Raw genomic sequence first — 14,545 nt, 5'->3', positions numbered from 1 at the left:
TTGCTCGTGCCGAGCGAGATTTTTCCGATGGAGATCTGATCTGCGGGCCAAAGTATAACAATGGCCATGTACTTTGTGTCCACCTTTGTGGAAGCAGGGGCGATGCCACTTGAAAGGAAAGGGGGACAATTGCCCCCCTTAATTTTTGGAAAAAAAAATATACTTTTATTTTTTAATATTTTTTTATACTACCCCTTTTTAAAAAAAATATGCCCCCCTTTCCGATCATCCCTAAGATATAAAATAAGTTTAAAATTTTAATTTTACCATTTTTATCTCCCTTCTTCCTTGTGCAATATTTACTATAATTTTTGCCCCCTTGTGCAAAATTTCAGATAGAAATTTTTTCTATCTTAATTTTAAGATAGAAAAAAATTACTATAATTTTTGCCCTCCTTGTGCAAAATTTCTGGCATCGCCCCTGTGTGGAAGCACAGGCATTCTTAAGCATGCTTTGGGTGTAAGGCCTTACAACAATAAGGCCTTTGTACGGTGGAAGTACCACCCTTGACATTTGATCTAACAACAGCTCCTCAAAAAGTTCAAAAAGTGCGGTAGCTGACAGTATTTCACGGGCCGTCCCATGCCATGGTGTAATTTTTTTTTTGTTGTTTTAAATTTTCACCGAGATTTTTGTAGTGTTACTTGGCACATTCATGGCAAACACAGCAGGCACTTTCGTTTTGTTTCCTTCATTTTTTGGGAGTAAGTCCGCATTTTGCACACCCATATACCAATTCATTAGGCTCTGTTTCTTTGGACGTAAACTGGGCCCAAAACAAATTTCACGCTCACTTTTTCACTTAAAAATAGGTGTAAAATTTGCTTTACGCGGAGGTTGGGAAAAGTCAACCCGAACCTAAACCCGGCCCGATTTGTTTTGGGTTGAACCCGACCCGAGTTGCACCCCTAAATAATAATGTCATTACACTTTCTTGAAAGCTATAAGAAGCCAATTAAAAAGGAAAAGACATGCTACTTTCGTGCAATTATTAAAATATGGTAGTGCAAATATCAGTAGAATTTGGCGCGCGCTCTTCTTGCCGCTTCTCCATATCAGATCTATTTTTTCTCCTCTTCTGCTTAGAGAGAGAGAGAGAGAGAGAGAGAGCAAAAAAAAGAAACATGGCGATTGTTTCTCCTCTGGCCAAATACAAGCTCGTTTTCTTGGGCGATCAATCGGTAGGAAAAACCAGCATCATCACTCGTTTCATGTATGATAAATTCGACAACACTTATCAGGTATTTTTCCATCTTTTGTTTGGTTTAATTTCGTTTAAATTTTTGAAGTTTTTTTTTTCTTTTTTGACATAGCTTAGGCAATTCATCTTTGATCAGTGTTTGATTATTGGATCTTGAATTTCAAGTAGGAATTTGGGTTGTGAAAAGGCTTTAGATGCTTGAATTAGGGTTTTGGTTCAAAATCTATCTTATTTTTCCTTTTGTATATTTTGAAATTTAAGTTCATGTATATTTAGATGCTTGGATTTCAGGTCGGAATTTAGGTTGTGAAATGTATTTATATCTTTAATCAGTGTTGGATTATTGGATCTTGAATTTTAGGTCGGGATTTAGGTTTTTAAAAAGATTTAGATGCGTGAATTAGGTTTTTGGTTAAAAATTACCTTCCTTTTCATTTTTTTCTTTTGTATATTTTGGAATTCAAGTTCATGCCGTGTAATTTTACCTAAGTCCTTCTGTTTATACTATAATTCGAGCATTTTTATCTCAATTTTGCATCTCCGGATTTGGATTTGTCCATGGCAAATTGGTGTCATATTATTTTTCGCGAGACAATGAAATATGGTCTTGAATCATGATCCTAGAAAATTATGATTCATTTGATTAAAAATTACATTAACTTCAGAGGGATATGTGTCGTTATAAATTTTGTTTTGTTGGAAATGTTGATTGTGAAATGTTCAAATTTCATGGTGGGTTTTTTTTCCCAACTTATTTGCTCTCTCATGCTGTAAATTTCTAGACCTGGCTTGATACTACTCTTTTCGTTACTTTGACAAAAGGTGGAAGAATATGCTTGCATTACTAGAAAAAAAAGGGTTATTCTCCAATGTACTTGAATTCCAAATAATAAAAGAGAATAATAACATAATGCCTAAAGACATATTATATAAAGAAAGGAAAAACATACTTATTTCTGTGCCTTCAATATCATCTCAGACTAGGACTTGGTGGAGATTTGGAGGAAAGGAACTAGTTTATTCAGGCACTTTTGATGCAATTAGGATACTGCCCTTCTTAGCACAATAGAACGATTCAAGGGTGATAAAGCAGACCTTGCTGTCAAATAAAAGAATTTATAGCTGTACATAATGTAGTATCTAGCTTCAAGACTATGCTTAGCTCTGGTGGAATTTATCTTGCTTACAGTGCTAAGGAACATACAAAAGCCAGACATGGAGTGACAATGATCAAAAGAGCCCACCCAATCTGCGTTGGTGTGAACATTGAAGGAGACACAAACAGAGGAAGATATAAAGAGACTCTCTTCATTTGTAATGGATGATGCGTTAGGAGGTTGTCTGATCATGTCTGTTGGGGGAACTATGAACTACCTCCTGGTCAGGTCTGTTAGGTTAAAAAATGTCTTATCCAAATGATGAAGAAGTTCGAAAATGTTAAAGAAATGCTGGAACTGTAACAAAAAGTTCATTACAATGCTCGAACCTATCCTATCTCAGATTTCAACCGTTTTTGTCAGAACAAGTTGTGTGTGATTAGCATGTGATAGAACTCTTCAGTCTAAAGCAGGAATTCATTTAACGTAGAATAAAATGCTTATATTTCCAAGTTCAGTATTTTAAAATGCTACAAGGTATCATGTAGAAACCCCTTTAAAGTTTTAGGGTTTCCATAACCCACATTGAAATTTCATCATGTGAAGACATTAGATTGCACTAGCTTGTTTTCTTATTTGATCTAATTAACAAGTTACTTTTCTAGATGAGGATCTAATGGAATATCATGAGTACATATATCTGTCCAGCCTTTCACCACGTAGAATCTCAATTTTTCATTTTTTTTCTAAAGAAAATCTTCGTTTGTCAATTAAAGTGAGCTGCTTTCTCACTTCCTTGCCAATGAAATTACAGGCTACAATTGGCATTGATTTTCTGTCAAAGACAATGTACCTTGAAGACCGGACAGTCCGTTTGCAGCTTTGGTAGGATATCATTCTATCCTAATTAACCTATAATAGCAATCTATTTCTATTTCTATGCTCTTGTAAAATCTGCTATATAGATCCAGGGAAACAACTCAAGTGTTGAACAATTTTCAGGCTATTTGATTTCCACTAAAAGTGAAAGCCGGGAAATTGAGTGTGGGGAGTGTTTGAAAACCAGAGGAGGGTGTGCTTGGATTGTAGAATGAATCTTTTCATTTCATTTCCCACTGTTATTTCAAGATTACCTAGTGATCTTTCAGCATTTCTTTAGCCTTTCTCATATGCTCGTGCCCTTTCACTTACAATTTCCCTCAATTTTAAGGATTGTGTTCTCAGTCCATGCATTTGCTTCTAATCATAATTGTGATCCTTGACCGCAGCAAAATATTGGTAGTCTCATTTTGAAAATTCCAAATGCAGATCTATTATCGTTTCTTCATTTCTTTTGGTTTTTATGACATATATCATTATGTTCCATTTTATGCTCTTTTTTGTCTAAAATTTAATACTGTCTTGTACTATTCTCTGGATCTTGATATTCTAAATTTACAGGGATACGGCTGGACAGGAGAGATTTCGGAGTCTTATTCCGAGTTACATTAGAGATTCTTCCGTTGCAATAATTGTCTATGATGTAGCTAGTGAGTAACAGTTCTGTTGGACAATTTTTTGTTTTGTAATTTTCTTTAAATTACTGTACCAATTTCTCTCAATTCTTCATACGAGAATCAAGAAAAGCAGAACTACAAATTCAAAAGATAAGTACGATTTTAATGTATGTTTCTAAGGTGATAAATAAAAAATATATCCCTCAAAATTTCCTTTTAAATCCCAAAAATGCAGACCTAGCATTGGAAATGTTTCTTGATATACAGAGTTTCCTAATTCTTGATTTTGATTTTGATTTTCTTCTGTCATGCGGATTGTCCTTGCATATCCATCTTATACCTTTAACCTATGTGATACCTTTAACCTTCCCATGCCTCTACATGCTATTCCTTCATTTGGGCCTTATAATAAGTACACTTTGGTGTGAACCTTGTAATGGGACAGTTTGGCACGTGCAAACTCATCCCCTACTCAAAATGTTGTAATCATAGTAAATTCTTCCTTGGGGTTTAGGCAAGTAGGATGGTCTGGTGCAAGGTTGCCAGAGCAGGAAGCGAAGGCTCTCAGGAAGGCGGGAAGCGTGAAGAGTCGGAGAATTTTTTTTTAATGGTTAAATATTAAAAAAATAAAAAATTACTAAAAATTGACCAATCAGAATTGCCTCCCAGAACCTATAATTGTCTCAAAAGGTCCAATATATATAAGAAATAATTATACGAACCAAATATTTAAAAGAAAAAATACTTTTTTATTAAAAGATCCAACATTTACTTGAAGGAAAATCATAATCAGCTGAAATGCCTGTGTTGACCAGTACCCGACAAGAAGAAAAAATTTTAGAAACCAAATTATGAGATTTATTTTACTGTACTTTTGAGATTTAATTATGAATTTTTAAAATTGGAAAAATATCCCATCGTTTGGAAGTTAAGATTTTGACCCGACCAGTTTTTTCGAATTTTGTACTAGAGCTGGAAAGTTGACTTTTTATCCTCTTAGATTTGGGTCTTGAAACTATTTTTAATAGATTTAAATGTGGGTTATTCCCTTATTTACATGTAAATCTTAAGTACTTAAATGACTTCACATGTAAATACCAAGAAGAGGAAGAGAAGAGGACTAGTAAGAGACAAGGAGGGTGGATAGGAAATGCGGCAATGCGCTTCCCATAGAGTGGGATACGCATTTCTCATAGAGTGGGAAGCGAATTTCCCATTGAGTGGGAATCATGTTTCCCACGTTTCCGAAACGGGATTCCCAAAAATCGGGGAATCGAGAAGATTCCCGTTTCCGAATCGATTTTCGGGGAATTGAGATTCCCCATTCTGAGTAGAGATTCTTGCTTCCTTGGTCTGGTGTCCACTAGCCTGTTGGTTGAGTGGTGAGTGGTGACCAAAACTGGCTACAACTATTAGGCTTTTTGTAAAAAGCCTCATAAGCTAAACACTAGGAAGACATTTTCTGAGACAAGACACAGGAATAATCTTAATAATATGAGACCCAAAAAACAATATAATTTCAAATTATTAGAGCATTTTTCTTCTATGACATGCTCAGAAAACTCATATAACATACTTGTTGATATTTCAAGGAAATATTTGATAGTTCTTTACTGTGATTTCCAATTTAACAAAATATTTCACTCAAAGGGTGCGTCCACAATTGATCAAATGAGTGTGTTAATGTCAATGCTAACATCGCTAATTGAGTTTTGCGACATTGATAAAGGCCTTGGAACCAATAGATGCATTTGATTTCTAATTAGATGGGTTAGGAACTTAAGATCTCTATTATGAACAATTAGCAAATCCATAAAATACATTGAAAGGTCCCACACCTCATTCCAACAGTTTTATTTGTGGTAGTGTGAATAGTCTGGCAAAGCCTGTAAGGAACCGAGAGTCTGAGAGTCGATAGAAGTTACTGATCAGCCTAATCTAGAGTCTTTCATACTATTTTGACCTGTGATGTAGATTGGGCCAAGCCTTGGTGTGACGTCAACATTGATCAAAGGCCAAGATTTGGCTAGGCATGGTTTAGAGATGGAGAACCTATGGTGTGGCTTGGATACGGAAGTTGTGATGTGGTTTTGTAGCCAGATGTGTGTAATTGAATGTTTACATGTGTAAATGTGTGAGTGGGCCATAAATGTAAGTGTGTAGATCACTAATGTGTGGGCCACTTAAAGGGGCTGATATGTCTATAAATAGGGGGCTTGGTTATAGATTAGAGTAGTTTTGAAAATGTAATGTTTGGAGACTTGGAGTTTGTAGGGATCTTGGAGATGTTCCAAGGGAGGAGGAGGAGGTTTTATCTGTTAGGGATTTGCACCGTCGTGAATGGATGTGCATTTCTTCTTCGGATTGTCGGTTCTTCTTGTCGAGTGCAAGATCCGACACCTTCATGGTGAGTAAATCTTGTCGAGTGCAAGATCGCTTGAAGAGTTATAACTTTCCCTTTCCTATCTTGGAAATTCTATCCATTTTCTTGGCATAATCCTTCTTTACTTTCTTTCTTAGATCATATGAATTTCTATTTTGCTCTTTAATTTCTGCTTATAGATCTCTTTTTCCGCTCCTAGTTTAGTGAGAAATAAATTCCATATTAGATTTGGAAACCAGTCCCTTTTTTATTATTTTGCAAAATTAGTCCACTGCCCTAGAAATCTGCATTCAAAACCCAAGCCAGAGAACTCGTAAACCCTTCTGCATCCGCTCTGCGTCAAAATGGTATCAGAGCAGGTTTGCAAGAACTCCTATGTTTTTGCAGTTCCTAGCTGTGCCAACTTCTCTAAAAAATGTCAAGAAACAAATCATAGAGCACATTGATTTCTGTACTTTTGCTTCTGAGACCTGCATCCCTTCGGTGAAATTTGTTTGGAATTTCAGCACCTATGTCCCGTGGATCTGGTCACACTGAGAGGAGCAAAGTACAGGTGCCTTTGGCAAAATTCTTTCAATGAGCTTGATTTCGATTCATTATTCTCTCCGCTGGAAGACTTTCATCGGTTGCAAGACGTCTGTAAGCAGACTTAGAACACTGAAATTCTCTATTCCAAATATTATCTGAGTGGCATACTTGAAGCTGAATTTCGTGACACTTTAACTCCTAGCCAAGAACGACCTTGGGCATGAGAATTCATCATTTGGCCTCTATGATAAAGCCTTTAATTAGCTCCATAGAGCAGTAGGAGATTTGACACCTGAATCGGTGCTCAAGAATGCTTCTCTGAAGATGATTTCGGGAATTGAAGATTAGGTGGTTGAGTAAATTCCTCAACCAGTCCTTGGATACCACTATTTCCTCATTCATGTGTTAAGGAGATCAACCAATTTTCTCTATTTGGAGTCTAATTTCTGGTCTAAAGAGAGATCTTATTTTCTTGTGAGTAGGCTGCTAATTGAAGGTGCAATTTGTGGATCAACACAAAGCAACTATGGAAGGAGTTAAATGATTAAGGAGTCATTTGGTTCAATTCCTATGCAAAATGATGGCCTCGGTTCAGCCTCTAAACATAAAATCTATGAGTTTCCTATTTACAGAATCTCAGACATTATGACTCCTGAGTAATGATCCTCTTCGGATGAATCTAAGCCCTCAATCTTGAGTGTAATATCATCAGCCCTTGAAGCTCTTGCTACATTGGAGTGTCGTGTTGTTGTACATGCAGGACACTTATGTCTGTTGGTAGAACCGAAATTTGCTTTTGACTTTCATTGAAGTTCCTCTACACCAGCAGCTCATACAATGGAAATTTGAATGAAGGTTTTCATACAAGGAATATGTTCTGAAGGTTATGTTTTAGCATGGGGATATCATTGTTGCTTGCTTTTTCATTCACAATCCACTCTGGTTATGTCTAAGAGCAGATTAGAAGCAAATAATTTACTGATCATCAAGAGTATTAGATGCATCGAGCCTTGGAACTCTTCAAGCAATAAGCCAACTTCTGCTCTGTAGTAGCTCGACGAAATGCCTGAATTTAAGGTCAAACTAAGTCAGCTGCAAGGGATATTGAATAGCTGAAATCATGTTGGATGTTCTGTGTTAACCTGCAATCAAAGCTGATCCGTCTTGGCCAGTTGAACTAGATAGCAGAGTGCTACTTGGGGTTCAACATGAAGGCAACCAAGCTGAAATTTAGCACCCAAAGCATAGCTCCAGAACCTTATATTGAAGATGGTTTATTCATGAACTGAAATAGTTAAAGTGTTAAAGTGGGCTGCCCTGTTAAATTCTTGTACCTCCAACTCTGCTCATACACAGTGGAAAGTTGCAAACCTCCAAGAAGACTTGATTCCTTGTTAGTTTCACGAGAATATCTCTAGAATCACCTCTCGAAATTTCAGAATTAGTGCATGTGTTAAGTGAAGGCCTACTGACTGAATTTTACCGAACGAAGTGACTCTCGGGATCTAATTTCCTAGACATCCAAGAGTACTAGGATTACCCTCAGGAGCAGCAACTGTACTTAACCTCTCTTGTTTGAATTCTGCTTCCAAGTGTTTGGCTTGAGAAGGAACACCCCAACATATTGGCTTTTTGGGAGTGCCAACTCTTATGAGTTCCATTTGAGAGTGGAATTCAATTCTGCCACGTATAGCGCTGCGTCAAATTCAAAACAACAACGCCACCCGAAATTGGGGTTCACATCAGCACAAGTAGCAAGGAAGCCTAACCGTCCTCTTTATGCATTGTAAAGTTCCATGTATGCTAATCCGTTGGTAGCGAGCTTGGGAATCTTAATAGGGTCTTTCAGATCCTAACCTACATCTTCTCAGTCTCAATGTTAAAGCTGTCGTGGTTTCTTGACCACTGACTATAGTGGATTACCTGTCTTTTATCTAGACTCTTCCTAAGTGATAAAACTCGAGCTGTCTTTATTTGAAAATGGACCGGAAGCATTAAGGGCAAACACTTGGGATGCTATTACTATATCTCTTATGGCCAGGACTCCCCAAAAATTAAGATTCCACAGACTTGGGATGCTTAAGCAACTAGATTGGATATTTCTCTCGAGTTTCCATGCTTGAAGGAAGCTGGTAGAAGGATGCATGCACTGTCAGATGTAAGTGATGGACATGGCATGTCTCACCTCAATATTGTGAGAATGTTTTCCTTTGGACACAAGTATACAATTTGAAGCTACAGGAAATTTTCATTTGAAAGCCATGAAGGAATTTTCAGCTTCCAATGAGTGTGTTATTGGTGAGACATTGGCATTGTTTGGTGAAAACTGGATTTGGGGCACAAGTTTATACAAGGAATTTGGTTGAATGGGGAGATCTTGTTCAGTCAGAACAGGGATGGGAAAGGGTTGTCCATTCTCTGTTGGAGTTTGGACTAGTAACAGTTGTCAAATGCCCCCTCGAATTTTAGCCTAGTCCTGCAGGATTTCAACCATTTGACTTTTCAATATTCTCACATCAGGTTAAGCATTGTCTTGCAGAGGTGCATCCATGATATGAAAGCAAGCAACTTGTCTCTGTCCAATGAACATCAGAAACATGTCGAGGAATTTATGCATGCAGAAAAGCTAATTTCAGAATTGGAGCTGGAAAATCATGCAAAACCGATGGACAGAATCATGATCAACCAGATGGTATCAAAATCTCCAGATATGGTTTTATATCTCGATCAGTTGGACATGCAAAACAGGGACATACAAACAAGGCTAGCAAAGAGCAGTTTGTGTGCCAAAGGATCAGGACTGGGTTCACATTTGTCACTTATACTCTGAAGATGAGCTCCCTGTGTAGATGTGCAGTGTTAACCTCAAGCTGTTGGATAGTACTTTGCTCCTTTAGGTTGAAGAAGGGTTGAGCTTGAGGACAAGCTCTCTTTTAAGGCGGGGAGTATGATGTAGATTGGGCCAAGCCGTGGTGTGACGCCAACATTGATCAAAGGCCAAGATTTGGCTAGGCATGGTTTAGAGATGGAGAACCTATGGTGTGGCTTGGATATGGAAGTTGTGATGTGGTTTTGTAGCCAGATGTGTGTAATTGAATGTTTACATGTGTAAATGTGTGAGTTGGCCATAAATGTAAGTGTGTAGATCACTAATGTGTGGGCCACTTAAAGGGGCTGATATGTCTATAAGTAGAGGGCTTGGTTATAGATTAGTGTAGTTTTGAAAATGTAATTTTTGGAGACTTGAAGTTTGTAGGGATCTTGGAGGTGTTCCAAGGGAGGAGGAGGAAGTTTCATCTGTTAGAGATTTGCACCGTCATGAATTGATGTGCATTTCTTCTTCGGATTGTCGGTTCTTCTTGTCGAGTGCAAGATCCGACACCTTCATGGTGAGTAAATCTTGTCGAGTGCAAGATCCGACACCTTCATGGTGAGTAAATCTTGTCGAGTGCAAGATCGCTTGAAGAGTTGTAACTTTCCCTTTCCTATCTTGGAAATTCTATCCATTTTCTTTGCATAATCCTTCTTTACTTTCTTTCTTAGATCATATGAATTTCTATTTTGCTCTTTAATTTCTGCTTATAGATCTCTTTTTCCGCTCCTAGTTTGGTGAGAAATAAATTCCATATTAGATTTGGAAACCAGTCCCTTTTTTTTATGTTGCAAAATCAGTCCACTTTGCCCTAGAAATCTGCATTTAAAACCCAAGCCGGAGAACTCGTAAACCCTTCTGCAGCCGCTCTGCGTCAACCTGCCATATCTGTATTTTGAAAACCAATTCTTATTCTTTGTGACAGAATTGCAAATTATTATTATTTTTGATGATTTTGGTTCTCCGTCGGTTCTCCATTAACTTAATGGATTATTGTTCTTTAATATATTTGGATATCTATGGTACGTAGATAATCATGGAGATTATACTGATCCTATGCAAGTTCTAGAAATACAAAAAGGTCAATTATTTAATAACTAACCTCCACAAAGCCACTTTATGTATATGTAAGACCACTCTGGATTACCAAGGGAAGCAATGGTTTGCTAATTTCTCTTCTTATAGTATCAATATCTACGAAAGGATGCAAGTTTCCATCTGAACATGACCTTTATTTGTTTGATGTGGTGCAGATCGACAGTCGTTTTTAAACACTTCCAATTGGATTGAGGAAGTCCGCACAGAGCGTGGGAGTGATGTCATTATTGTCCTGGTTGGGAACAAAACTGATCTTGTGGACAAAAGGTGACAATTGATGGATGCTAGAAAATTTCATCTTTCCTTATGGTTATAATAATTCAACTTATGTTTCCTATTTTGTGCATACAATTCCATGCCTTTGTTGGTTCTAAATCAGCATTAGTATTGAGGCAGTAAATCTTTGGGATTCATAACCTATGTTACACAAACATGGGGATGAGGGTTTAGTGCAGCATGGCTAAATGAACGTTGCAAGTTGCAACCATGGATTTACCGAAACCGATTTTTTTTCAAATTTCGGTCATTTCGGCCGAAAATTTTCAAATTTCAGCCCAAATGACCGAAATCCAAACCGAAATCTGAAAATTTCAGATTTCGGACCCAACCAAAATCCGAAATTTCGATTTTGACCGAAATTTAAAACCATGGTTGCAACCACAAAAAAAGAGGAATGTGGTATGCCATGATTGCCATCACCATGCGTGTTTGAATAGTGTGCTCACTAATCCCTCCAAAAATGCTGAAACCACTGAAGACATGTAGGGCCACCTGCACAGATTCTTAACCAAGGGTCTGAGTGATATCAGCATATTCTGTACCCATTAATTCTTGGTATAATAAATATTTGGGATTTGGGACCCATGTCACACAGGGGATGAGGGTTTTAGACTCCTAGTTCAGCATTATGGTGCAAGTTGCTACCTCAAAGAAGAATATGTGTGGACATGACATGCCTCCGTGTTACATGTCTGAAACAAGTTTGTGGCCCTTGACCCCAGTTTACACGAGTGATTATCAAATTTCTGTTATGCCAACTGCAAGTTTTTGCTGTAAGTGATCCATTTCTGGTCAAAGGATTTACCCGTGTCTGGTCAGTCTCTTGTTGGTATTTTTACCTGGTCTTGGAATCTTCTTTGGATCTCTGCTTGCACCATATTTTTCCAACTTTGGTTTGCATCTAAGTTCACTATTAAATTTCATAGGAATTCCAGATCCATGGTATTTTCTGATCAGAGAATACGAGTCTCGTGCTAAAAGAACCAAAAGTTTCTAGGAGTGACTTCCACTAAAATTGTGTTCTGGTACAACCAATATGAAGGTTCATTCTATGTTCCATCATATTTCTTACATCATCAAGTCTAGAATGTTTAGCTTTTCTTCTCTTTGCCTATGCATAGCTTTTTTTAAAGGGATGTATTAAATGCATACAGATTTATTAGGTGATGGGTTACAAGTGGTAACATGAATTTGTTTCACTGATCCAGAGAGAAACCAAAACTTTGTAGAAATAACTTTAAAATTCGTTCTATTTATTGTCACTGAGATTATGCTCATGTACAAGCAATAGGAATTGGGATGTACATTCCTTCCACCTTATTTCTTATTTGATAAAACTATGACTTTTCATCACTTTGCCCATGCATAGCTTTTGGACGGAGATGTAATTAGATGCACAATTTCTCTGTAGCAAACAATTCTCTTGAGAATACATTTCTTGTTTGCTTTCTTTTTCTGTAATATTATCAGTTTATTAATCAGATTCTTATATATATGCTACTGATATCCACACGACTATGTTTTAATAATGGGATGACTCAGTTTGTTTTTCACGTCTCTCATTGGCTGCTGATAGCTTTTTGGGAATTGTAATAGCCTTTGACAGCTGGTTAAAACATGTAAAACAAGGTGAGTTCTTCTCATTCTCAAAACATGGTCGCGTGGATATCAGTCCCCTATATTATATATTATATTGGATAGGTATTCTTTGTCACAGTTGGCTTCATGAACTCGAAAGTTCAGCACATGATAAATATTTACTCCATTCTTTAATTGCAATGTAGGAGCCAGCAAGCCTGCTTTTACTGAAAAACATTAAAAACATCTTTATTTGTGAGTACAATCTTTTGCTTAAATTTCCAATCCTCCAATTAAGTGTTCCAGTTGTAATGACATATGAAAGTCAATGATAAGATACATTTTATAAAATACATTTTATAACTTATAACCCATACTTACATCATGCCGGCATTTTCTAACAATATTGCACTAGATTCTGCTTCCACATGCTGTAGCACAAGCTAAGGATCAAACTCTCCCATTTTTTTGGATCTGTATTGCACTTGTTTAGTTATTTTGATTTCCATATAAATTAGGATATGGTAAGCTCTGAAAGCTACAAAGTTCAAACCAATGTCTTATTGCTCAACTATCGTCCTGTTTGTGATTGTTCTATTAATAGAGTAATTTTATAGTAGACTTCAAGAAGTTATCTATGCATTAACTAATATTAGTGCAGTCCTGAACTTAAATATTAAGGTAGCCCGAATTAAATTCAGTAATGCATAATCATAAACTATAAAGCCATTGTCTTTTTTTTGGGGGGGGATCTTCACCTTATCTCCATCGGGAATCAAACAGGCAAGTGTCAATAGATGAAGGAGATGCAAAATCCCGTGAATTTGGTATCATGTTTATGGAAACCAGTGCCAAAGCAGGATTCAATATCAAGGTGAAACACATTTGCTTCTTTCATTACTTTTCCCTTCTTATTCCATTACTTTCATCTTATAATATTTTTCATGTGAAAAATCACAGCCATTGTTCCGGAAGATAGCGGCCGCCTTGCCTGGGATGGAGATCCTCTCTTCAACAAAACAGGAAGACATGGTCGACGTGAATTTGAGGCAGCCCAGTGCCAATTCATCACAAACTGAGCAGCAAGCTGGAGGCTGTTCTTGCTAGAGATGAAAAAAACCAATAATCCGATTCCATCTACCTAATACAAATTTCCAGATTGATGCTGAACTGTAATTTCGCAGTATTGAGTCTAAATGCGACTTGAGAGTTTTGGCAGATCTGAGGCTTGGGAAAATGATGGGTTGGTTGGAGCATGGCCAACCTTCCTATAGCCAAGATGTTCTAGCTGCTACATAATTCACAGGTTACAGTTACGGTCAGTATTCTTTTTGAGTTGTATTATGAATTCTTTTATTCTTTTTTTTAATAATGAATTCTTTTATTCTTTGTTGTCCGTTTTCATTTGTTTCTTTCACTTGATGTTAGAGATTCTGTTTTTGAGTTTATTTGTAGGATGACTGTCGTTCGAGCCCTCATGTATGTGGAGAAATGAGTAGAGGCCCTAAGGGGCCGTTTGGATACGCGGACTTTAGAATCCAGGTTTTTAGTTTGAAAACAGTGTAGAAGAGGGTTCATGATTAAGCTGGTGTATGCTGTCCTGACAGCGTTTCTTGGATTTTAAGTGAGAAATTCAGGTTTTAAAAATCTCTCCTTTTTATTTTTTGAAAATTAACAGTGAATTTTATTAGATTCAAATTGGGACAAGATGTCCCAGCTCAAGAGTACAAGTGATAATTCAATGGCCATCAGCCTATTGAGATGGTAGAGATTCTACACAAGTGACATTTGTTTCCGTTAGAAGAACCCCTGCTTTTGCTAACTCATCCGCCGAGGAATTTGCCGATCTCCTATGATGAACTAAAAGTGGACGGATGCTCCTGATGAGGTATTGAATCTCATCAAGTGTATTCTGCAATCTCCACGGTTTTAAAAATCTCTCCTGCATCCTGAGACTTCTAAAACCTGGAAATGTGGGAGGAGCTGCTACTCTCTTGCTGATGGAAAGAAGG

The 14,545-nt window shown here is 37.2% G+C and overlaps 1 protein-coding gene across 1 annotated transcript; it reads left to right on the top strand.

Moving 5' to 3' along the window:
* Window positions 1-1,078: 1,078 nt before the first annotated feature.
* RABH1C (RAB GTPase homolog H1C) lies at window positions 1,079-13,929 on the top strand. The gene is made up of 6 exons (XM_077357161.1): window positions 1,079-1,242; window positions 3,114-3,184; window positions 3,740-3,828; window positions 10,832-10,943; window positions 13,317-13,407; window positions 13,494-13,929. The coding sequence occupies exons 1-6, from the start codon at window positions 1,126-1,128 to the stop codon at window positions 13,638-13,640; spliced, it is 627 nt and encodes a 208-aa protein (XP_077213276.1). The 5' UTR covers window positions 1,079-1,125; the 3' UTR covers window positions 13,641-13,929.
* The last annotated feature ends 616 nt before the right edge of the window (window positions 13,930-14,545 follow it).

This window comes from Tasmannia lanceolata, unplaced genomic scaffold, assembly GCF_043159265.1.
Source record: "Tasmannia lanceolata isolate RefF3 unplaced genomic scaffold, GAP_Taslan_0.1 ptg000016l, whole genome shotgun sequence".
Taxonomy (NCBI): domain Eukaryota; kingdom Viridiplantae; phylum Streptophyta; class Magnoliopsida; order Canellales; family Winteraceae; genus Tasmannia; species Tasmannia lanceolata.
This window is presented reverse-complemented; position numbering and strand designations above follow the sequence as displayed.